We start from the raw sequence: 26296 nt of genomic DNA on the forward strand, positions 1-26296 counted from the left end.
GACTACCATATCTAATATTGTTTTATGGGGATTTCATAGAAAAGTGTGTGTGTGTTGGGCAGAGGGAGGAGCACAAATTAGCTAGAAAAAGCCTTAATGTAATAAGCTTTATTTATTCACAAATTACTGACCACACAGAGCAAGGGTAATTCTGATTGTGCTATTATTCAAACCTAACGCTATTGTGCACAAGGGCTTTTGCCCGATTACTTGTTTCCTGGGGATTCACCAATTCTGTGGATCACAATGCTGCTCCTGATTTACCTGTCAATAGAGGTAATGAGTCTTCTCTTTCCATCTTACCATCCTAAAAGCTGAACTCATGATTTTCCCTCCAGGTCTGATCCTCCTTTCACATCCCTCATTCATGTGAAATGAATTCATATGAATTCACATTCATTCACTCACCCAAACTTGAAACTCAGGAGATTTCTATAATTTCTCCTACCTGCTCCCTACGAAGCATCCCTGAGTCCCATTCATAACTTCACGAGTCTGTCTCTTTCACACTGTACTTCTGGTCTCTGCCTTCACTGAGGTCTTTAGCCCTCCTCTCCTGGGTTGCTCCAACAGTCCTCTGTCTATTACCTCCTGGTCCACCTCCCCAACCACATCTGCTTCAACTGCCAGGCTGATGTCACTGTGGTTTTCCTAGTATTGAAAACTTTTTATGTCAACCATGGATTGTAAATCCTCCCACTTTAAACTTTGAGAAGCTTGACACTGTTTTCACATGGAGCCCATATGTACTATCTTGTTTATGGGACCTTCTGTGTTCCAGTCACAGTTGCCCTTTCCAGGCTCATCACGACCCCACGTGGATCCTTGATTTCAGGCAGAGCATCACATTCATAGTTCTCTCTATGTGTCCGACTCTTTCATCTCTGTGACTCGGCACAGCCTGTTTTCTCCATCTTGAAGTCACCTTCCTCCCTCGTCCTCCCTTCATCCCAACGGCCTCACTCTATGGTCTAGGCTCAGCTCTACCTTACCTTCTGCTCTCGCCTCCAGTCCTTTTTGGAGAGCAGAGGGAGTAATTAATTATTTTTATTTGTCTTTTGCAAAGGCTCATGGACCAGATCCCATGATGCCCCTTCCTTGTTTCCAGACTGAGTTATGAACCTTCTCATTAACTAATTCCCCTATTATCCTATGCAGACCTCTATCATAGCAACTTTCCTCTGGCATGCTAAGACACGGTGCCAGAGACTGATAGCAGAGAAGAAACTAAATGATATTTCTTTCTATGTCTTGTGTCTTCTTTATTCTCAGAGCCTTAATTTTGTATTTAGCGGGAAAAGAGAATATTATTATTCAGATGACATTTAAATTGGTATCAAGATCTGGAATTTTTGGACAGGAGAGAAGATGGCGGAAGAGTAAGACGCAGAGATCACATTCCTTCCCACAGATACAGTAGAAATACACCTACACGTGGAACTGCTCCTACAGAACACCCACTGAACGCTGGCAGAAAACGTCCGACCTCCAAAAAGGCAAGAAACTCCCCCCGTACTTGGGTAGGGCAAAAGAAAAAAGAAATAACAGAGACAAAAGAATAGGGACGGCACCTGCACCAGTGGGAGGGAGCCGTGAAGGAGGAAAGGTTTCCACGCACTAGGAGCCCCTTCGCGGGCGGAGACTGCGGGGGGCGGAGGGGGGAAGCTTCAGAGCCACGGAGGAGAGCGCAGCCACAGAGGTGCGGAGGGCAAAGCGGAGAGGTTCCCGCACAGAGGCTCGGCGCCGAGCAGCACTCACCAGCCCGAGAGGCTTGTCTGCTTAGCCGCCGGGGCGGGCGGGGCTGGGAGCTGAGGCTCGGGCTGCGGTCGGATCGCAGGGAGAGGACTGGGGCTGGCGGCGTGAACACAGCCTGAAGGGGTTAGCGCACCACAGCTAGCCCAGAAGAAGTCCGGGAAAAAGTCTGCAGCTGCCGAAGAGGCAAGAGACTTTTTCTTGCCTCTTTGATTCGCGGCGGGCAAGGAGAGGGGATTCAGAGCGCCGCCTAAACGAACTCCAGAGAAGGGCGCGAGCCGCGGCGATCAGCGCGGATCCCACAGCAACAGGGGCGCAGAGGGAAAATCGGAGAGACTCCCGCACAGAGGCTCGGCGCCCAGCGGCGCTCACCAGCCCGAGAGGCTTGTCTGCTCCCCCGCCGGGGCGGGCAGGGCTGGGAGCTGAGGCTCGGGCTGCGGTCGGATCGCAGGGAGAGGACTGGGGCTGGCGGCGTGAACACAGCCTGAAGGGGTTGGCGCACCACAGCTAGCCGGGAGGGAGACCGGGAAAAGGTCTGCAGCTGCCGAAGAGGCAAGAGACTTTTTCTTGCCTCTTTGTTTCGCTGCGCGCAAGGAGAGGGGATTCAGAGCGCCGCCTAAACGAACTCCAGAGAAGGGCGCAAGCCACGGCGATCAGCGCAGACCCCAGAGACGGGCGTGAGACGCTGGGGCTGCTGCTGCCGCCTCCAAAAAGCCTGTGTGTGAGCACAGGTCACTCTCCACACCTCCCCTCCCGGGAGCCTGTGCAGCCCGCCACTGCCAGGGTCCCGGGATCCGGGGACAACATCCCCGGGAGAACGCACTGCGCGCCTCGAGCTGGTGCAACGTCACGCCGGCCTCGGCCGCCGCAGGCTCGCCCCGCCTCCTCCGTACCGCTCCCTCCCCGCGGCCTGGGTGAGCCAGAGCCCCCGAAGCAGCTGCTCCTTTAACCCTGTCCTGTCTGGGCGGGGAACAGACGCCCTCAGGCGACCTACACGCAGAGGCGGGTCCAAATCCAAAGCTGAACCCCAGGAGCTGTGCGAACAGGGAAGAGAAGGGGAAATCTCTCCCAGCAGCCTCAGAAGCAGCGGATTAAAGCTCCACAAACAACTTGATGTGCTTGCATCTGCTGAATACCTGAATAGACAACGAATCATCCCAAATTCAGGAGGGGGACTCTGGGAGCAGGAGATATTAATTTTTCCCCTTTTCCTTTTTTTTGTGAGTGTATATGTATATGCTTCTGGGTGAGATTTTGTCTGTATAGCTTTGCTTTACAATAGCTTTATTTTACTTCACTATATTATAGCCTCTTTCTTTCTTTCTTTCTATTTTTTCTCCCTTTTACTCTGAGCCGTGTGGACGAAAGGCTCTTGGTGCTCCAGCCAGGCATCAGGGCCGTGCCTCTGAGGTGGGAGAGCCAACTTCAGGACACTGGTCCACAAGAGACCTCCCAGCTCCACGTAATACCAAACGGCAAAAATCTCCCAGAGATCTCCATCTCAACATCAAGACCCAGCTTCACTCAACGACCAGCAAGCTACAGTGCTGGACATTCTATGCCAAACAACTAGCTAGACAGGAACACAACCCCATCCATTGGCAGAGAGGCTGCCTAAAATCATAATAAGGCCACAGACACCAAAAAATACACCACCAGACGTGGACGTGCCCACCAGAAAGACAAGATCTAGCCTCATCCACCAGAAGTCAGGCACTAGTTCCCTCCACCAGGAAGCCTACACAACCCACTGAACCAACCTTAGCCGCTGGGGACAGATACCCAAAACAACGGGAACTACGAACCTGCAGCCTGTGAAAAGGAGACCCCAAACACAGTAAGATAGGCAAAATGAGACGACAGAAAAACACACAGCAGATGAAGGAGCAGGCTCAAAACACACTGGACTTAACAAATGAAGAGGAAATAGGTAGTCTACCTGAAAAAGAATTCAGAATAATGATAGTAAGGATGATCCAAAATCTTGGAAATAGAATAGACAAAATGCAAGAAACATTTAACAAGGATGTAGAAGAACTAAAGAGGAACCAAGCAATGATGAAAAACACAATAAATGAAATTAAAAATACTCTAGATGGGATCAATAGTAGAATAACTGAGGCAGAAGAAAGGATAAGTGACCTGGAAGATAAAATGGTGGAAATAACTACTACAGAGCAGGATAAAGAAAAAAGAATGAAAAGAACTGAGGACAGTCTCAGGGACCTCTGGGACAACATTAAACGTGCCAACATTCGAATTATAGGGGTACCAGAAGAAGAAGAGAAAAAGAAAGGGACTGAGAAAATTTTTGAAGAGATTATAGTTGAAAACTTCCCTAATATGGGAAAGGAAATAGTTAATCAAGTCCTGGAAGCACAGAGAGTCCCATACAGGATAAACCCAAGGAGGAACACGCCAAGACACATATTAATCAAACTGTCAAAAATTAAATATAAGGAAAGCATATTAAAGGCAGCAAGGGAAAAAAAAACAAATAACACACAAGGGAATCCCCATAAGGTTAACATCTGATCTCTCAGCAGAAACTCTGCAAGCCAGAAGGGAGTGGCAGGATATACTTAAAGTCATGAAGGAGAAAAACCTACAACCAAGATTACTCTACCCAGCAAGGATCTCATTCAGATTCGATGGAGAAATTAAAACCTTTACAGACAAGCAAAAGCTGAGAGAGTTCAGCACCACCAAACCAGCTTTACAACAAATGCTAAAGGAAATTCTCTAGGCAAGAAACACAAGAGAAGGAAAACACCTACAATAACAAACCCAATACATTTAAGAAAATGGGAATAGGAACATACATATCGATAATTACCTTGAATGTAAATGGATTAAATGCTCCCACCAAAAGACACAGGCTGGCTGAATGGATACAAAAACAAGACCCATATATATGCTGTCTACAAGAGACCCACTTCAGACCTAGGGACACATACAGACTGAAAGTGAGGGGATGGAAAAAGATATTCCATGCAAATGGAAATCAAAAGAAAGCTGGAGTAGCAATTCTCATATCAGACAAAATAGACTTTAAAATAAAGACTATTACAAGAGACAAAGAAGGACACTATATAATGATCAAGGGATCGATCCAAGGGGAAGGTATAACAATTGTAAATATTTATGCACCCAACATAGGAGCACCTCAATACATAAGGCAAATACTAACAGCCATGAAAGGGGAAATTGACAGCAACACAATCATAGTAGGGGACTTTAACACCCCACTTTCACCAATGGACAGATCATCCAAAATGAAAATAAATAAGGAAACACAAGCTTTAAATGATACATTAAACAATATGGACTTAATTGATATTTATAGGACATTCCACCCAAAAACAACAGAATACACATTTTTCTCAAGTGCTCATGGAACATTCTCCAGGATAGATCATATCTTGGGTCACAAATCAAGCCTTGGTAAATTTAAGAAAATTGAAATCGTATCAAGTATCTTTTCCGACCACAATGCTATGAGACTAGATATCAATTACAGGAAAAGATCTGTAAAAAATACAAACACATGGAGGCTACACAATACATTACTTAATAACGAAGTGATTACTGAAGAAATCAAAGGGGAAATCAAAAAATACCTAGAAACAAATGACAATGGAGACACGACGACCCAAAACCTATGGGACACAGCAAAAGCAGTGCTAAGAGGGAAGTTTATAGCAATACAAGCCTACCTCAAGAAACAGGAAACATCTCGAATAAACAACCTAACCTTGCACCTAAAGCAATTAGAGAAAGAAGAACAAAAAAACCCCAAAGCCAGCAGAAGGAAAGAAATTATAAAGATCAGGTCAGAAATAAATGAAAAAGAAATGAAGGAAACAATAGCAAAAATCAATGAAACTAAAAGCTGGTTCTTTGAGAAGATAAACAAAATTGATAAACCATTAGCCAGACTCATCAAGAGAAAAAGGGAGAAGACTCAGATCAATAGAATTAGAAATGAAAAAGGAGAAGTAACCACTGACACTGCAGAAATACAAAAGATCATGAGAGATTACTACAAGCAACTATATGCCAATAAAATGGACAACCTGGAAGAAATGGACAGATTCTTAGAAATGCACAAACTGCCGAAACTGAACCAGGAAGAAATACAAAATATGAACAGACCAATCACAAGCACTGAAATTGAAACTGTGATTAAAAACCTTCCAACAAACAAAAGCCCAGGACCAGATGGCTTCACAGGCGAATTCTATCAAACATTTAGAGAAGAGCTAACACCTATCCTTCTCAAACTCTTCCAAAATATTGCAGAGGGAGGAACACTCCCAAACTCATTCTACGAGGCCACCATCACCCTGATACCAAAACCAGACAAAGATGTCACAAAGAAAGAAAACTACAGGCCAATATCACTGATGAACATAGATGCAAAAATCCTCAACAAAATACTAGCAAACAGAATCCAACAGCACATTAAAAGGATCATACACCATGATCAAGTGGGGTTTATCCCAGGAATGCAAGGATTCTTCAATATACGCAAATCAATCAGTGTGATACACCATATTAACAAATTGAAGGAGAAAAACCATATGATCATCTCAATAGATGCAGAGAAAGCTTTTGACAAAATTCAACACCCATTTATGATAAAAGCCCTGCAGAAAGTAGGCATAGAGGGAACTTTCCTCAACATAATAAAGGCCATATATGACAAACCCACAGCCAACATTGTCCTCAATGGTGAAAAACTGAAACCATTTCCACTAAGATCAGGAACAAGACAAGGTTGCCCACTCTCACCACTATTATTCAACATAGTTCTGGAAGTCCTAGCCACAGCAATCAGAGAAGACAAAGAAATAAAAGGAATCCAAATCGGAAAAGAAGAAGTAAAGCTGTCACTATTTGCAGATGACATGATACTATACATAGAGAATCCTAAAGATGCTACCAGAAAACTCCTAGAGCTAATCAATGAATTTGGTAAAGTAGCAGGATACAAAATTAATGCACAGAAATCTCTTGCATTTCTATACACTAATGACGAAAAATCTGAAAGTGAAATTAAGAAAACACTCCCATTTACCATTGCAACAAAAAGAATAAAATATCTAGGAATAAACCTACCTAAGGAGACAAAAGACCTGTATGCAGAAAATTATAAGACACTGATGAAAGAAATTAAAGATGATACAAATAGATGGAGAGATATACCATGTTCCTGGATTGGAAGAATCAACATTGTGAAAATGTCTCTACTACCCAAAGCAATCTACAGATTCAATGCAATCCCTATCAAACTACCACTGGCATTTTTCACAGAACTAGAACAAAACATTTCACAATTTGTATGGAAACACAAAAGACCCCGAATAGCCAAAGCAATCTTGAGAACGAAAAATGGAGCTGGGGGAATCAGGCTCCCTGACTTCAGACTATATTACAAAGCTTCAGTAATCAAGACAGTTTGGTATTGGCACAAAAACAGAAATATAGATCAATGGAACAGGATAGAAAGCCCAGAGATAAACCCACACACATATGGTCAACTTATCTTTGATAAAGGAGGCAAGCATATACAGTGGAGAAAAGACAGCCTCTTCAATAAGTGGTGCTGGGAAAATTGGACAGGAACATGTAAAAGTATGAAATTAGAACACTCCCTGACACCATACACAAAAATAAACTCAAAATGGATTAAAGACCTAAGTGTAAGGGCAGACACTATCAAACTCTTAGAGGAAAACATAGGCAGAACACTCTATGACATACATCACAGCAAGATTCTTTTTGACCCAGCTCCCAGAGAAATGGAAATAAGAACACAAATAAACAAATGGGACCTAATGAAACTGAAAAGCTTTTGCACAGCAAAGGAAACCATAAACAAGACCAAAAGACAACCCTCAGAATGGGAGAAAATATTTGCAAATGAAGCAACTGACAAAGGATTAATCTCCAAGATTTACAAGCAGCTCATGCAGCTCAATAACAAAAAAACGAACAACCCAATCCAAAAATGGGCAGAAGATCTAAATAGACATTTCTCCAAAGAAGATATACAGATGGCCTACAGACACATGAAAGAATGCTCAACATCATTAATCATTAGAGAAATGCAAATCAAAACTACAATGAGATATCATCTCACACCGGTCAGAATGGCCATCATCAAAAAATCTAGAAACAATAAATGCTGGAGAGGGTGTGGAGGAAAGGGAACACTCTTGCACTGTTGGTGGGAATGTAAATTGATACAGCCACTATGGAGAACAGTATGGAGGTTCCTTAAAAAACTACAAATAGAACTACCATACGACCCAGCAATCCCACTACTGGGCATATACCCTGAGAAAACCATAGGTCAAAAAGAGTCATGTACCAAAATGTTCATTGCAGCTCTATTTACAATAGCCAGGACATGGAAGCAACCTAAGTGTCCATCGACAGATGAATGGATAAAGAAGATGTGGCACATATATACAATGGAATATTACTCAGCCATAAAAAGAAATGAAATGGAGGTATTTGTAATGAGGTGGATGGAGTTAGAGTCTGTCATACAGAGTGAAGTAAGTCAGAAAGAGAAAAACAAATACAGTATGCTAACACATATATATGGAATCTAAGGGAAAAAAAAAAAAAGGCCATGAAGAACCTAGTGGCAAGACGGGAATAAAGACACAGACCTACTAGAGAATGGACTTGAGGATAGGGGGAGGGGGTGGGGTGAGATGTGACAGGGTAAGAGAGTGTCATGGACATATATACACTACCAAATGTAAAATAGATAGCTAGTGGGAAGCAGCCGCATAGCACAGGGAGATCAGCTCGGTGCTTTGTGACCACCTAGAGGGGTGGGATGGGGAGGGTGGGAGGGAGGGAGATGCAAGAGGGAAGAGAAATGGGAACATATTGTATATGTATAACAGATTCACTTTGTTATGAAGCAGATGCTAACACACTATTGTAAGGCAATTATACTTCAATAAAGATGTTTGGAAAAAAAAAATCAAAAAAAAAAAAAAAGTAAAAAAAAAAAAAAAAAAAGATCTGGAATTTTTTATCTAAAGGAGATAGGGAAGATTAACAAAAATGTGCATATATTTCTCCTAGATAGACTAGTTTGTTTCTATCTCTAGCTCAAGTAATGAACTGAAAGTAAATCCCTAAACTATTTATTTTCTTTATAGTCTAATTACCTGCACCAGATCGCTTGCATTTAAAAATAGGAGTTCTGTGTACCCTCACTAAGGAGTTTATAAATGTGCCAAGAATACCTGCTATTTCCAAATGTACTAATTTGCCAACTAAGTTTTGAGTGTTTATGTGCAAGTGATGAGGCCAGGTGCCAGAGAGAACCACAAGAGGAAGAAAGTAAAGTGAAAATAATTCAGCAATTCAGCTACCCAGTTCCTCTCCTCTGGGTTTTCATGTATATTCAGAGATCCAGAGAACTACAAGTAAAACAGTAAGGTGCTGATAAACCTATGACCCAAGAAAAAAACTGAATACTATAGATAGTGCTGCACAAGGACCAAAAAAAAGGCAGGTCAGGGCAGGAAAGAGCACTTTGAATGTAACTTGAAAGATAATGTCAAATACATACAAGAAGCAAGACAAACTACTACTAGATCTTTCAGGAGTAACACTCTCAGGGGGTCTTTGGCATTTCTAACTTACACTCTCCTATAATCAAATATAAATATATTTTCTTTTAAATAACATTTTCAGAGTGCACTTGTCCTTGAAGTCTATACTAGGAAGACCCAAATCAAAAGCTCATCAAGTTTATGTTTCAAAGCCTCAACAGTCAAGCTTTTTGCAATTAGTAGGAATGATGTTTAAAAACTCAATTTCACCTATTACCTTGCATGTCTTGAACACTGGTAAATGTGTGTGATCATTTGAGAATAGATTGAAGCTTCTTTTTGTAACAGTGATGTTTTTCCTTAAATAGTAAAATCATTATGTGAAGACTTTGAAACAGGTGCATGAACAGTTGTGGCACCTACTAAACGCTTCCTGTAGGTGCTGCACAATAACATCTTTTTGGGTTAATACGAGAAATTTCATTAAAAAAAATTTCCAAGTGCTGCACATGGGTTGGAGTACAGGAAGCAACTATAGGGTTAAGAGATGCAATTGACCTTTGTAGACAGGATCCTTATTCCCATAATGGACCAAGTAGATGAGCAGAATTACCTGCAAGAGGATTTCTGAACAGGACCTTACAATCAAGGATATATATCAAGGGTACGTATTGTCTCTACACTTCACCTTCTGGTGTTATAGAAGGAGTGGTATATATTTTTGATAACTGCTATTTCACCAGGGTTAGGTTGTCAGTAAATTGACTCTTAGGTTCAACCCAATAGTTGGCATAGAGGAAGAGGCTCCTAAAGAGGAAAGTTCTGGCACCTGTGTTGCTGCCAACATGAGCCCAAAGGAAAACTTTGGTTCCCCAGAGGTTTATCAGATGGCTTTCTGGGGGAACCTATGAGAAGAACTGGGATAAAAAAAACTAAAGCTTGTGAAATGGGCTCCAGAAATTATGTGACTAACTGTTAGCCTAAAATCAAGAAATAGTTATGTATGTTAAAAAAAAACAAACTGCGAATGGAGCAGTGCATGGTGGGAGATGTGTTCCCAGGCTGCTCAGGATCAGGACAAACACGAGCAGGGAATGTTGGTAGTCAGAGTTGTATTTGTCTTTCTCCAGCAAATCAGAGAAATAAAAAGTTTGTGAGAAAGATGCCACCTTAGAAGAACAGAGTGACCCATGTGAAACTTGCTTAAAACAGGGAATTAAACTGGAAGCTACACACACAACTTGTACTCCAAGTATAGATATTACTAGTGAGTTCACCCCCATAAAAGTGGGTACAAAGTAATTCCCAGGCCAAGTCAGCCACTCACCCTGTCCATTACCCTCTGAGAAGGGGTGATGAGAAAACACTCATCCTGGGGTGATGGGGAAAGGAAGTTAGACCACTGGAAAGGCAGTAGCTAAGGAAGCCTCAGAAGCACCATCTCTAAAAATTATCTGCTGCAGTAAATTAAAGAAAACTTGAGGAAAGTTTGATTTTTTAAGCAAAAAATCAAACTATGATTTTTAAGAATCATAAAGTTATAGGGAAGGCAATCATCACAGGGGAGGCTGTGACGAAAAATCAGCAGGTTAATATCCAGTCAACATGGTTGACTGAGCTGGTGCAGAAAGATGCCCAGTTTAGGTCTAAATAAAATACTGAATAAAATAACTCAATTTTTAAATTTCAACAGCTTTTAATTTAGCTGAAAACGAAGGGAAAGAAAGACCTAGGACAGAGAAGCAAAAGAGGAAACTGAAGTCATAGGGGTGAGCTGACTGGAGCAGAAAGATTTCACTGGAGTATTAGAATGGAAAACAAGCCTTAACAGATGTGGCTGGGATTCTGATATCTACTTCCCTGTAGGTCCACACACTACGGGGTTGAGAGTCCATAATTCACAGTTAGCTGCAACTACTTGTAAACTGCTGGAAATAAAGACGGGCTGTCCCATTTCTGAAATGGAACTATAAACATTTGCCCTCCAACTGGTTTAGTGGCAGGAGTGACGTGCTTGTCATCCATAGGAATTCTATGTGGATAAAAAGTCACTGATGAGAAATTCAAGTCCCAGAATTGTGCTAGTCATAGATATGGATTTAGATTTTCTGCTAAGGGAAATAGGAAATCTAAGCTGAGAAATTAACATACATATCGTCTGGTGGTCTAAATATTGATGGGCCAGGCAAAGGTACATGGGACATCATTATATAGCTATACTTCCACAGTCCTGTCACAGGGGCTCATACTAAAAGCAATCCCTGCTGGATGCAAACTGTTATATACAGAATGGATAAACAACAAGGTCCTGCTGTATAGCACAGGGAACTATATTCAATATCCTGTGATAAACCATAATGGAAAAGAATATGAAGGACTTCTCTGGTGGCGCAATGGTTAAGAATCTGCCTGCCGATGCAGGGGACATGGGTTCGAGCCCTGGTCCGGGAAGATCCCACATGCCGCGGAGCAACTAAGCCCGTGCACCACGACTACTGAGCCTGAGCTCTAGAGCCCGCGAGCCACAACTACTGAGCCCGCGTGCCGCAACTACTGAAGCCCGCACCCTAGAGCCCGCGCTCTGCAACAAGAGAAGCCACTGCAATGAGAAGCCTGCGCACTGCAACGAAGGGTAGCCCCCGCTCGCCACTAGAGAAAGCACACGTGGAGCAGAAAAGACCCAACACAGCCAAAAATAAATAAATAAAATAAATTTAAAAACAGAAAAGAATATGAAAAAGAATACATATATATATGATAACTGAATCACTTTGCTATACAGCAGAAATTAACAAAACATTGTAAATCGAGTATACTTGAATAAAATTTTTAAAAAAGCAATCCTTGCTAAAAATTAACTCACAGGAAAAGTCACAAACACCAAAAAAAAAAAAAAAAAAAAAATCACCATGAAGAACAGTCAGCTGACCCAGTGCACTGGGTAGACTTGTATCCTAAGAATAAGAGAAAACAAAGTAAGCTGAAAAATGTTAAGGTAAGCATAAATGATAGAATTTACATGTCATGAAAAGGAGAGTATGTTTTTTAAAGTTACTTTTAAAATTTCCTGATATAAATTCTGCAAATGACATAATAAAGTAAAACACACACACAGACGCGCACACACACCAAGGTTTTACAAGACAAAGAAAGATGGTCCAGAAGAACTGCCCCAGGTTGGAGAAGTGCAAGGAGAGGACAACTAAAGGTAATGTGGGACTCAGGATGGAATCCCGGACCAAGAAAAGTTCATTCTTAGGAAAACGGAAAAGATTTGTACGAGGTCTATAGTGTAGTTAACACTTTATCAACGTTAGCTTCCTGGTTTCAATAATTATACCATAATTATGAAAGATGCCAAGCTAAGGGGAGAGGGTATGGTAGCTCGGGATACTACTTTTGCAATTTTCTTGTAAGTCTAACTTGATTTCTAAATGATTTTTTTAAAAAGAAGAGCAGAGGTAGGCGCAGGAGGATTTGGAGAGACCGGCTGGGCTGGACCTTGGCGAGCCCTCCGCTCCAAGCCGAGGCACACAGGTTTCAGCCTGTACGTGGTGAGCGGCCGTGGCAGAGACACGACGGAATCCGCGCGAGCGAGCGCACGCTGGAGGCGGAGGGGAGAGGCTGGGGGCGCCCAGACGGGAGGGGGCAGCAGGAAGGGGACGAACTTCGGGGCCAACTGCTCTGTAACCGCTGCCCAGGTCTGCGCGCTGGAGTCGCGGTCCTCGGGTGGGGGGCACAGGGCTCGCGGGCAGCCGGATGGGTGGAAGGAAACGTTGGCGCCCTCCGCTTCCCGGCCCATCCTGGTATCCATCCTCTGCCTGGTCCTTCATTGGGACCAGCCGGGGCAGAGGCGGCCTGGGAGCCCGGCGCCCCCTCTCCTCCCCCCCCCTCCCCCAGCCCCGGTCGCGCCCCAGGGACTTGGACTTGGCTGAACTCACCCCGCTGAAACTCAGGCCTCGGTAAGGGAGGTGATTTACATCCCCCTTTAGTTCGTGTTCTTGAAACACCCCAATCTAGCAACTAGAGGAGGAACCCACAGCCGTTGCTGGATGTAGTCTTGTTTGTGGTCACTCCTTTGTTTCACACTAGTGTCCGCTGTCACACACGCAGTCAGACCCGCAGATAAATGACCCTGACCCCCGTGAATAGGGCGTTTGGGCCTCACTGATTTAACAACTGCGGAAAGTTTACGTCTTGGCCCAGAGCACACTAGTGGCCTTGTTCTAAAAATTAAATCTCCTTGGCGTGGACCCAAGAAAGATCCGTGAGCGCGTTCATAGACAATTAACATGTGTGCACACAGAGAGAACACTCCAGTATACCGCAGGCAAACAAGCAAAACTCTAAGAAACTGTGACTCCTAACGGTTCTTTTTTTTTTTCGAAGCTAATGCTTTATTGCCGGTTCAGTCCCAGGAAATCTAGAGTGAAGGACAGTGGGTGCATTACTGAGCTGGCCATAGTTTTGCAAAACACGCAACTGGTTGCTCATCTTACGAACACCTTTTTTAAAAAAAATGTTCATTTTTGGGCTTCCCTGGTGGCGCAGTGGTTGAGAATCTGCCTGCCAATGCAGGGGACACGGGTTCGAGCCCTGGTCTGGGAAGATCCCACATGCCGCGGAGCAACTAGGCCCGTGAGCCACAACTACTGAGCCTGCGCGTCTGGAGCTTGTGCTCCGCAACACGAGAGGCCGTGACAGTGAGGGGCCTGTGCACCGCGATGAAGAGTGGCCCCCACTTGCCGCAACTAGAGAAAGCCCTCGCACAGAAACGAAGACCCAACACAGCCAAAAATAAATAAATAAATAAATATTTAAAAAACCAAAAAACCACCAGCTTAAAAATAATAATAATAAAATAAATAAATTAAAAAATAATGTTCATTTTTTATACAATTTTTAAAGGTTACTTTCTATTTACAGTTATTAAAAAATATTGGCTATATTCCCCGTATTATACAGTACATCCTGGAGCCTGTCATACACCCGATAGTTTGTACCTCCTATTCTGGTAACCACTAGTTTGTTCTCGATATTTGTGAGTCTGCTTCTTTTATGTCTCATTTTGCTTCAGAATTACTGGGAGAGAAAGATACTACGGCTGCTGCAAGCATTTGGCACAGCGCCCAGCCTGAAGAGTTCTTCAGAGACCCTGGCTTCTCTCTCTCCAGAAGAGGGGAAAGTGCATAATCCAATATTGCTGAAGGAAAACTTCTGCACTGCGTAAGATGCGGCTTGAATGAATAAAGAAATTAAGAACATTATTTAAATTTCCTTTTACATGTTTTCTATTTTTCTTCCCTCTTTCATGTGATAGTGGATACATGGCAAGCAAAAAGCGAGAAATCCAGTTACAGGTGGGCATGCCACATCAACAAGTCTTTACTTGGTGCGTTGGCCCTTGAAGACCTTTTGACAGCGCCTTCCTTTTTGCAGGCGGCCATCAATAATCAAAGCCTGTGGGAGGAGATGCTGCAGAACAAAGGCCTAACAGGTACTGGGGCTCCGCAGGTGTTCGCCATCCGCAGTTGGATCCAGGGCACCTCCAGGCACGCCAACATGGAGCACCACTCCCCGCTTCCCAGAATAAAAAGCTGCTGTGTTTTTACCCTGCCCCTGCCCCAGAGATTGGGATAAGCTGCTACTCTAGACTCTTTGACTCTGTTCTTTCACAAATATTATCATCTTCTAGTGATCGATGTTTACCAAGCCTGGTGTGGACCTTGCAAAGCAATGCAAACCTTATTCAGAAAATTGAAAAATGAGCTGAACGAAGATGAAATTCTGCATTTTGCTGTAGTAAGGCTTTCATTTCCATTAAACTATTATTTTCTCGTTACTTTATAGTCTCTTTAAGGATTGTCTTAATTCAAACAATCTGTCAACTCTTCAAAATGGACAGTGTTTAGTTAGCAGTTTTACTCTATATTTAGTTCTACTGGATCTGAGAACGAATGTAATTTTTAGCCCATTCCTATAATACTGAGGTTATTTACCATGGTTGTGAACGTTAGAAAAACATAAAAATGGTTATCTGTCTATTGCCATACTTCTTTTCACTTGACCATGTGGTGTGTGTTCAGAATAAGGGCTGTAAATGCCTTTTACTGGAAAGCATTGGGTAGGACTCTGGTCATTTACCCAGTTAATTGTAAAATGGTAGCAATTTTACCCTCCCTTATTTGCCTCCCAAATGTGACAACGGATTAAAATATTACAGCCAAACTCATTAGACCCCAATGTATTGATTATTCAATTTATCCATGTCAGATTATCAACTGCTTAGAGCTTTGTTGTCTAATATGATAACCATTAGGCATAAATGGCTTTTGAGCACTCAAACTGTGGCTAGTGTAATTGATGAACTGAATTTTTAATTTTAATTAATTTAAATTTATGTAAAAAAACAGATACTCCATTCGGTTATTGTAAAACTTTTAAAATTATTTGGGACAACTTGGATATGTGAATCTACCTCTTTTACTGTAAACTTTATGAAACCTAATTAGAGACCAATTGTTTATGATTAAAATTTGGCCCACAAATTGAGATGTACTCTAAATGTAAAATACACACTAGATTTTGAGTCCTTCATATGGAAAAAGAATGTGAAATATCTCAGTAATTTCTTACATCGATTACATGTTAAAATGATCATTTTGGGATATATTGGATTAAGTAAAGTATATTATTAGATTATTTTCACCTGTTTCTTTTTTAGTTTTTAAATGTGGCTACTAGAGAATTTAAAAGTATATATGTGACTCACATTCTAGTTCTCTTGGACAGCAACACGTCCAGACCAGTTCATTTCGTCACTATGTCTATACCACTGGGAAGTGCTATAAAATCTTTCCAAAATATGTCCTATTCATAATGCTACCATCTGTTGAAATTAACAGCAAAAAATTTTGTTCCTCTTCTGTTTGAGCACATCCAACTGTAGTACATTCACATAGATCGATACTATTTTTCTGCTATGACCAGCTCATCCACAGTGAAAAAAATTTTTTAAAGTCTCCAAACCTCTGTTGGGCGCAATGGAGGGGCGCCCTCTGCTGGATACTTTTTTTTCCTGCAGTTTATCAGGGAAAGGGATCCTTTCTGAACTTGTAAACTTAAGTCCAAAATTGAAACCTATGAGGTTCATTACCTATTGAAATCACCCTAAGCTGAATGGTCAGTACAAAATTTTTTCTATTATGTGCTCCTTTAAAAGACTTGAAGACTTGTCCTAACATTGTGCCTATACATATAAAAATTCAGTAAATGTTTTATATTATAGTTTTTAAGGAATATTATTACCAAATGCTTTAATTGTTAATACTTTATTATAATATAAAAATTGCAATGATGATGGATAGACTACTTTTAAATGTAATCTTGGCTACTGTCTTTTAATATTATAGATTAGTTCCTTTCAACAATAGAGCCTACTTTTTTAAAAAGAAAGAGAGAGAGAGAAAAGAAAGAAAGAAAGAGAATGATGTAGAATTCAATATGCCAAAAAAAGATTACAACACAGCCCCTCTGGCTGGCTGACACAGGGCTGAGGGACCTTGGCTCGGTTCCACCCTCACCATCCTTGGCCATGGTTGAGGAACCTCTAGAAATCCCTGTTTGAAAACAATCGCCTTAGGTTCCAAAAAACAACTCTTATGTAGAAGACCCTACAACATAACGTATCCTGACAGCTGGCCCAAGGGATATTATGTTAATATGCAGGAACATACTATTATTTAATATATAGTTGTTGGTAATCAATTTAGGACAACTTGAAATTTGTGAGAAAACTTTAAAATCAAAGACTTTGAAATCTGACAACCAGTTTATTCAAGAAACATTTAGGAAGCTCCTTTTCATGCATGGCCCTCTGCCTGATAAGGTGGGGGGGGAGACATGCGAGGGTGAGTATAAAACATCATATCTCTGTACATGCAGCTCTCCAAACAGAGATGAGCTAGGTCCATAAAATGGTAGTACAATATAGAAAGGAACTATAGGTGCCCGGAGAGAAGGGTAGTGAAGTGCTATGTGGAGGGGAGATGATTTGCAGCAGGAGGGTCAAGGCAGAGTTCTTGGAGGAACACTCAAGCTGGGTTGGAAAAGGAAGGGCAGGAGCAGGTAACAAGGGGGAAAGTGCAGGTGGTGTAACGCAGACCACAGGAGATGAGTTTAGCTGCAGGTTGGGTAAAGATGAACAGTGAGAAGTAAGGTTGAAGCCAAATGATGCAGGGTCTGAACTGCCAGAATGTGTAATTTGATTCTAAAAACAGCTATAACATACTCAGAAAATGTTGTAGTAAACATAAAAAAAAGTATCTCTGCATTTTTTGAATACAGGACATCAAATGACTTGAGTGTAGTGTCCTTTATTATTATATGAAATAATCTTTTTCAGGCGGAAGCTGACAGCATTGTGACTTTGCAGCCATTTAGAGATAAATGTGAACCTGTTTTTCTCTTTAGTGTTGTAAGTATATTTGTCATCTCAAGTGTATTATCAGATTCCAATTTACAGCTAAAGAGCAAGTAACATTGTACAATTACTGGAACCGTTTTCTGATGATAGTAACTGTAGGCATTTTTTGCCTTAAATATGCTTGTCAATTAAAATATTTATAACTTGACCTGTAGGAACTCATAACGGATTGAGAAGATTAGACTACCATTTAGTTGATCAGGGAAAAGAAAAATAAAATGGTATTTACCTTTCCTAGGGAAATATCAGAGACTTGTATGATGAATTATTACTTACAGGAGTGAAAAATTGAAAATGTCTTGGGTACCCAGTGGAAGAGAATTGGTTATAAATATTCATGTATACCAATACGAGGAAATATTTGTATGATCACTATCTTGTAATGTATATTGCTTTTATCTCTGTATTTACAAATGCATAGAAAGAAGGGAGGCAGTGTATTCACCAAAATGTTAATAGTAGTTTTCTATGTATGGGGAAAGGATGCGTAATTTAAATTTTCTTCTTATACTTTTCAATATTTTCCAAATATTCCAAGATAAACACAACTTTAATAATCAGAAAAACCTTATAAGTGCTGTTTTCTAAAAGAAGAATATCTGGGTAAGTGCTAACTTGTGTGATACACAGCATAGCTGCTACACAGCTAAAGAATTGGGATAGTAAGGAAACACCTCCCAGAGAGGGTTTGGACTGTTCTCTTGCTGTTGAAAAGGCATTTTTTGATATTATAAATAATTATTAAAAAAACACTTCTCAGATATAAGTTTTGCTTTTGTTAAACAATAATCTTACAGCTATTTCTGGAAGGTGAATGACTGTGTTAATTGAATTTAAAAAATTACACTGTAGGTCTTGCTGTCAGTTGGCTAGGAATTGGCTAGGAAGGATTTGATGATTTACGTGAGGGGTCAGCCAGCTTATTTGTAACGGGCCAGATAGTAAGTATTTCAGCTTTGCAGAAATACTCTCTCTGTATTGGGTCATCGTTTGCTGACCCCTGGCCTAGATGGAGTTTAGGTAACTGCACGAGGCAGAAATGGGCTTGGGGGGCTAATGGGACAACGAGGAGGCTTTAGTAGCAGCAGCAGGTGGGAGCCTGGGACTGAGGAGGAGAGGCTGGGCAGGTGGCCACCAGGTAGAGTCTGCAGCTCTGGGGCGGCCATCACCTGCTGAGTGAGTCAGGTCTGAGCAGTAGACCCATGCCCACCCTGAAGACTTTGGCATGTGGCCCAAAATCCTCCTTTCAAACCCACGTGCTACCATCACTCTGGGACTTCAACATCCTGGCCTCTTGATTCTTCACCTCCTAACTGTCAATGAAATTTCCAACGCACCTCCTCCAGTCACGCCTCAGACTTTGTTATCACCCGTTGCTCCATGTTCTAATTTAAGAATCTCCATGGGGAATTTAGTCAATATTTTATAATAACTGCAAATGGAGAGTAACCTTGAAACATTGTATAAAAATTAAAAATTAAAAAAAAAAAAAGAATCTCAATCTGTGACCACAAAACCACCTCTGCAGTGGGCAGCATTCTTAGCTGACAGCAAATTCATTCCAGCGTCTCAGCAGGAAGGACTTTTTCAATGGATATTAGAAAGCTCTTGGAGGTTCCTTTTAGTGGGAAATGGTAAATAGAGTGTCAGGTTTCATTCAAACCTTTCTCAACTGGAGTCTTCTTATTGGCCTTTGAATATGATTAAATCTTTCCAATGAAAAGAAATAATACCTCTTTTCCATACCATGTCCCTCTCCAGCTACCACTCACCTCTATGCTTTACCTCACAGCTAAACCGCTCAGAAGAGTTTCTATATTTATTTTCACTCCAGTTCTTCTCATCCCATTAATTCTTCAACCCATTCAATCTAACTTCTTTCTGATTATTCCACCAAATTGGCTGTTGCTAATGTATCCAGTGACCAGCCTGTTGCTAAATATAATGAATGCTTTTAGGTCCTCATCGTTTTGTACCTCTCAAATGTAGTAAATGTGGTGACCATGCCCTCCTTTTCGGAACATTTTCTTCTTTTGGCTTTTGTGACTTGGTTTTCCTTTTGCTTCCTAGATGCTACTCCCCCTCCCCCTTTCTCCTTTGCAGGTTCACCTTTCTTCATGCAGCCATTACATATCGACTTTATCATGCTATATACTCTCCTTAGAGAACTTCTTCCACACACAGTTTCAATCATCACCTCATAGATCAATAACTCAAGTTCATGTCTTCAGCTGAATCCTATACTTTGAGCACCAGACCTGTGTATCCAACTGGGCCCTTGATCTCTCCTCTGGTGTCTCAAGGGCATCTCACAATGAACTGGTCCAACAGCGGACTCCTCGCCCTCCCCACTCCCATTGGAAACGTTATTTTCTAGTGTGGCCTCATTTGGTGAACAACATCTCAACTTACTCAGTTTCTCAAGTCAGAAACAGAAAAGTCATCGTAGTGACTTCTCCTTACGTCACACCCCATCCACACCATCCACATCACACCTCATCCACACCAGACCTTGGTCCTGTTAATTTCACTACCCAAGTCTTTCTCACACTCGTCTGCTTCTTTCCATTCTTTCCATCTCCAACGGCACTGCCGTAGACTGAGCAACCAGCTCTCCCATCTTTACCTCTAGAATAGCTTCTGATTTGTATACAAACAGCTTCTCCCGCTCCACCTCTAACCCTTTCTCCATATGATAGGTAAGATGATCTTTACACAGACCTTTAGCAGTTCTAATTGTGATCCCTGCCTGTGTTTAAACATTCCAAAGGCTTCCCACTGCACTTAGGATAAAGGCAGCATCCGCCCATGACCCATGAGGCTCTGCACGGTCTGGCTCCCCCTAGCTGTTGGGCTTCGTCTCATACCAGGTATCCCCTCACTTTCTCCACTGGCCTTCTTATTTGCCACATTCCCTTCCAGCCGTAGGACGCTTGTGGCTCTGTTCCTTTTGCCTAGAATGCCCTTTCTTCTCCTTTTTATTTCTTAACCTATCCTTCACATTTTAAATTCCTGATATTGACAAAGTACCTTTGCTAATGTTCTTGATCAGAACAAATTCTTATAGATGCTCCCAGCTCTTTGTACCTCTCTTGGTGGTACCTCTCATGGTTGTTATCTCAAATGTGTTTGTGGGGTGTTTTTTTTTTTTTTGGTAATTTAATTACATTAGGTACCAGGACTATTATTCCATACCATCACGCCTGATACAATGCTAGTAAACTGGTGTTTAGTAAATATGTGTTGAAAGACAGACAAAGGGAAATAGTATCAAAAATAATTAGGGCGAGTAGTGTTGGGAGGCCTGTACAGAACCATTAAAATTTAATGCCGCGATGGCCTGTCTTTGGTTGTAGGAGGACAGATAAATTAGAGGTAGAACTCAAAGAGCTGGATTTACCAAATGGACATACTTTTATATCACTAATACTTATTTTAAAATGACTAATTACAGTAGCTAAAAAGGGATTGGTGGGTCAGGGTGGGGTGACTTAGTCCAGTTGAAGTGTTAGTTCTTGACCTATACTGAAAATGAGTTTCCTTCCTGCTTTTGTTTCCCCTTATAGAATGGCAAAATTGTTGCAAAAATCAAGGGTGCAAATGCACCACTTGTGAGTCAAAAAATTATTACCTTGATCAATGAGGAGAGGAAAATTGCAGCAGGTGAAATGGTTCGCCCTCAGGTAATACTTTGGATTACTGACAATTTTATTTTTTAAAATTAGTTTTAAAAAAAGATGCATTACGTCTTTTTTTTTTTGTTTTCCTAAAGCATTTCCCCTAGTTTTATAGCTATCTAGGTGTCTAAATGGTGCAACCTTTTTTGGGAAGTATTTTGGCAATACGAATCAAAGGCCTTAAAAAATACATGTATCCTTTGACCAAGCAATTACACTCCAATAATTTTCCTTAAGAAGATAATGAAACAAATATAGAAAATGATGTTTATTTCAGTGTTGTCTATGTTATTAAAAATTTGGAATCAACCTAAATGCCTAGCAACAGTGAATAGATGACATAAATGTCTGTAATTTATGTCATAAATTATACAGATTCATACAGTGGAATATTATTTAGTATCTTCTAGCTCTGTTTATTGATATGGAAAGAGGGCCAAGATAGACTGACAAATGAAAAATAAGAGTATTATACTTTAATAGGATGCTTAGAATAAGATCCTATGTGTGTGAAATGTATTACCTGTGTAATAATAAAATATTTTAAAATTAAGAAAGGAACCATAAAGCATATGGAGATATGAACATAATAGCATAAGAAAGTAAGCCATATAGGAAAGTGATCAGAAATATAGGCAGATAAATAGGAGTGATTGGTGTTATTTAAACACACACACATGCACACAAAACAACTAACAACAAAAACAAGAAACAAAAGAAACAAAAAATAGAGACTAGCTGAGAAATACTGAAAAATAGAAATAATGAGAAGGTATAGGCTCAAACTTGTATTAAGTATTTACTATAAAAAAGCATCAGTTTAAATCAGGAAAGGATAAAAAACTCACAAAACAAACTTAGTAATATTGGGTTAACTATTTGTATAAGAAATTTATATTATTTCCTCATATACATAAACAAATTTCAGATGAATTAAAGAGCTGAATATGTTGAAACAAAGCATAAAAGTATTAGAAGAAAATATTGGAAAACATTTATCTTGTCATAGGTTGAGAAAGGCCTCGTAAGTATAGTATAAAGCAGAGATATCAAAAAAAAAAATTGATAGATTTGATTATTTAAAAGTTTGAATAAAATGTAAAAGGAAAGCAGCAAACTTGGAGAAAAGCTTGCACTGTGTATCAACATGCTAATATCCATAGTGTGTACAAAGTACTTTAAAAGCATTAAGGAAAAAAAATGAACATTTTGATGGAAAACTGACAAATGACAAATATGGGGAATTTACATTTACAATAGTGATTTTTCTCACCCAAGGACATTTTTCTTTACATGTTCAGGTTTTCTTGTTTTTCAGGGAATCTTCGCCTTTCCTTTCTCTCTGTCTCCCTTCCTCCCTCCCTCTTCCCACTCCCCCTACATCTTTTTGAAAATTATAGTAACTAGGAATTATTGTGGACTTACTGTTTGCTAAGATTTTCAGAAAGATATCCTCATTTAATCTTTTACATCCCACTTTTATTGATATCATTGACAACCAACATTTTATTAATTTAAGGTATACAACATAATGATTTGATATATGTGTATACTGGGAAATGATTACTACACTTAGTTAACATTTCATGTCACATAGTTAATTTTCTTCTGAAAATTTTTTTCATAATAAATTTTAAGATCTACTCTTTTAGCAACTTCCAAAATATACATGTTATTACTATAGTCACCAGAACTTATTTATCTTATAACTGGAAGTTGTACCTTTTGACCTCCTTCACCCAATTCTCCTACTCATCACCCTCCATCTCTGGCAACTACCATTCTGTTCTCTGTGCCTATGAGTTCATTTTTTCCAGATTCCACATATAAGACAGATTATACAGTATTTATCTTTCTCTGACTTATTTCACGTAACATTAATGCCCTCAAGCTCCATCCATGTTGTCACAAATGGCAAGATTTCCTCCTTTTTTATGGATGAATAGTATTTCATCATGTATATATATATCATATATTTATCCATTCATCCATCAATGGACACTTAGATTGTTTCCATATCTTGGCTACTGTAAATAATGGTGCAACAAACATGGGAGGGCAGATAACTTTTTGAGAGAGTGATTTCATAGCTGGTCATAATAGTCTCTTAAGATCCTTTGTGTTTCTGTGGTATCAGTTATAATGTCTCCTCTTTCATTTCCAATTTTATTTATTTGAGTCTTCTTTATTTTTTTTCTCACAGTCTAGCTAAAGGTCTGTTTTATTTTTTCAAAAACCAGCTCTTAGTTTCATTGATTTTTTTTCTATTGTCTTTTTAGTCTCTATTTTATTTATTTCTGCTCTGATCTTTATTTCCTTCATCTGCTGACTTTGGCTTCATTTTTTTTTGTTGTTTTTTTCTAGTGTCTTAAAGTGTAAAGTTAGGTTGTTTATTTGAGATCCTTCTCTTTTCTTAATATAGGCTATGAACGTCACTCTTAGAACACTTTTGTTACATCCCATAAGTTTAGGTATGCTATAATTCCATTTTCATTCATCTCTAGATTTTTTTTATGTCTCTTTTGATTTCTAATTTGACCCATTGGTTGCTCAGTAGCATGTTATTTAATCTCCACATATTTGTGAATTTTCCAGTTGTCTTCTTTTAATTGATTTCTAGTTTCAGACCATTGTGGTTAGAAAAGATGCTTGATATGATTTCAATCTACTTAAATGTTTTGTGGCCTAACATATGATCTGTCCTGGAGAACGTTCCGTGTGTGCTTGAGAAGAATGTGTATTCTGCTGCTTTTGGATAGAATGTTCGGGATATATCTGTTTAATCCATCTAGTCTAACATGTCCAATGTTTCCTTACTGATTTTCTGTCTGGATGGTTTATCCATTGCTGGTTCTACTGAATCCAGGGACACCAGCCCTACTGGCTGCCAGAGCCGGGCTATCAAGTGCTGTGTCCTTGGAGTAACAGCCACAAAAGCCAGGGTACCAGATGTGCACATAGGCTATCTTCACAAAGACACTAGTGACCTGGAGCGGGGCAGAGGGAGAGCATGAAGATGGCCCCTGCTGGCTTCCCCGGTCTCTGGAAAGGATTGCTGTGAGCCCCTAGACCTGTGTTAAATTAGAAGCCTGACCCTCAGGCTATAGCCTATCAGATTTCCAAATAGGCCCCTGCATTGAGCCCTGGGGGGACAGCCACAGGGAGTCCAGCACAAGCCAAGCCTGTTAAGAGCTCAGTTTACTATAGTCTGGATGCAAGCCCCAGGGCTTTTACAGCCAGGCATTTGGGGGCCCCATCTCTCAGTTGGAAGTCTTAAAACTGGGGTCACTAGATGTTGGGTTCAAGCCCTTCAGTCCTCAGGGAGATGCTGGGAGTTGTGAGTTCCCTCCCAATTGTATGTTGCTGTGCCTGGGATGGAGTTTATGGCGAGATTGTGACTCAGCCTCTCCTACCCGATTCGGTATGTGTTCTTTTCTCATTTGTCTGATGCGTAGGAGTCACTCAGTTATTTTCTGGATTTCGTTCAGAGGGAACTGTTCCACAAGTAGCTGTAGGTTTGGTATGTCTGAGGGAGGAAGTGAGTTCAGGAGCCTCCTATGTTGTCATCTCGAATATGAACCTGGAGAAAGCTTATGAAGTATTTATGAACGATAAGACAGGCTTAAAAACATTATGTCCTTTCTGTAGAAACAGGCAACTAGTAGGAGGTAAAAGCAGAATCTGAAGTCAGGCAGAACGACTTTTAAACACATTCTTCTAATTGCTATACTGTACCCAGCTTTCTCTATGTGTGCTCTGTACTGTGGCTTTATTGTTGTTATTCTCATTGTTCTTGCAGAGTGACACCCTGTTTTAATGAATAATAGTGGGTATGTAAGAAATTTATTAATATCTTATGTTTATTTTATATTACTCCATTTTGTTGGACACTTCTATTATTTAGTTTTCTTATCAATTGCCTTGTCTAGCGCAGTAATAGTAATAAAATACAAGGCACGATGTGAGCCACATACGTCATTTATAATATTCTACTAGTCAATTGAAAAACAATAAAAAAGAAACAGGTGGAATTAATTTTTAAAACATCTTTTCTTACATCCAGTATATTAAAAAGATTGCCATTTAAAGATGTACTCAATGTAACTTATAAGCTTTTGCACAACAAAGGAAACCATAAACAAAACGAAAAGACAACCTATGGACTGGGAGAAAATATTTGAAAATGATGTGACCAGCAAGGGCTTAATTTTCAAAATATACAAACAGCTCCTACAGTTTAATAACAAAAAACAAACAACCCAGTCAAAAAATGGGCAGAAGACCTAAATAGACATTTCTCCAAATAAGACATATAGAGGGCTAACAGGCACATGAAAAGATGCTCATCTTTTAGATTACTAGAGAAATGCAAATCAAAACTACAATAAGATACCACCTCACACTGGACAGAATGGTGATCATTAAAAAAATCTACAAATAATAAATGCTGTTGAGGGTGTGGAGAAAAGGGAGCCCTCCTACATTGTTGGTGGGAATGTAAATTGGTGCAGCCACTGGGGAAAACAGTATGGAGGCTCCTTAAAAAGAGCTACCATATGATCCAGCACTCCCACTCCTGGGCATATACCCAGACACAACTATAATTCAAAGAGATACATGCACCCCTATGTTCACTGCAGCACTATTTACAATAGCCAAGACATGGAAACAACCTAAATGTCCATTGACAGATGAATGAATAAAGAAGATGTGGTACATATATACAATGGAATACTACTCAGCCATTAAAAAGAATGAATTAATGCCATTTGCAGCAACATGGATGCAACTAGAGA

The 26296-nt window shown here is 40.4% G+C and overlaps 2 protein-coding genes across 3 annotated transcripts in view; one reads left to right on the plus strand and one right to left on the minus strand.

Annotated features, from left to right (window-relative positions):
- Positions 1–26296, minus strand: part of PNPLA8 (patatin like phospholipase domain containing 8) — a 150722-nt gene that overhangs the window by 92848 nt on the left and 31578 nt on the right. The window lies entirely within an intron of this gene.
- NME8 (NME/NM23 family member 8) overlaps positions 14666–26296 on the plus strand; it is a 35388-nt gene continuing 23757 nt past the window's right edge. The window contains exons 1-5 of the mRNA XM_057549661.1: positions 14666–14698; positions 14778–14835; positions 15034–15140; positions 17743–17814; positions 21390–21506. Coding sequence (XP_057405644.1) covers positions 14666–14698; positions 14778–14835; positions 15034–15140; positions 17743–17814; positions 21390–21506 — 387 coding nt within the window. The remainder of the gene's footprint in view (positions 14699–14777; positions 14836–15033; positions 15141–17742; positions 17815–21389; positions 21507–26296) is intronic.

This window comes from Balaenoptera acutorostrata, chromosome 7 (genome assembly GCF_949987535.1).
Source record: "Balaenoptera acutorostrata chromosome 7, mBalAcu1.1, whole genome shotgun sequence".
NCBI lineage: Eukaryota > Metazoa > Chordata > Mammalia > Artiodactyla > Balaenopteridae > Balaenoptera > Balaenoptera acutorostrata.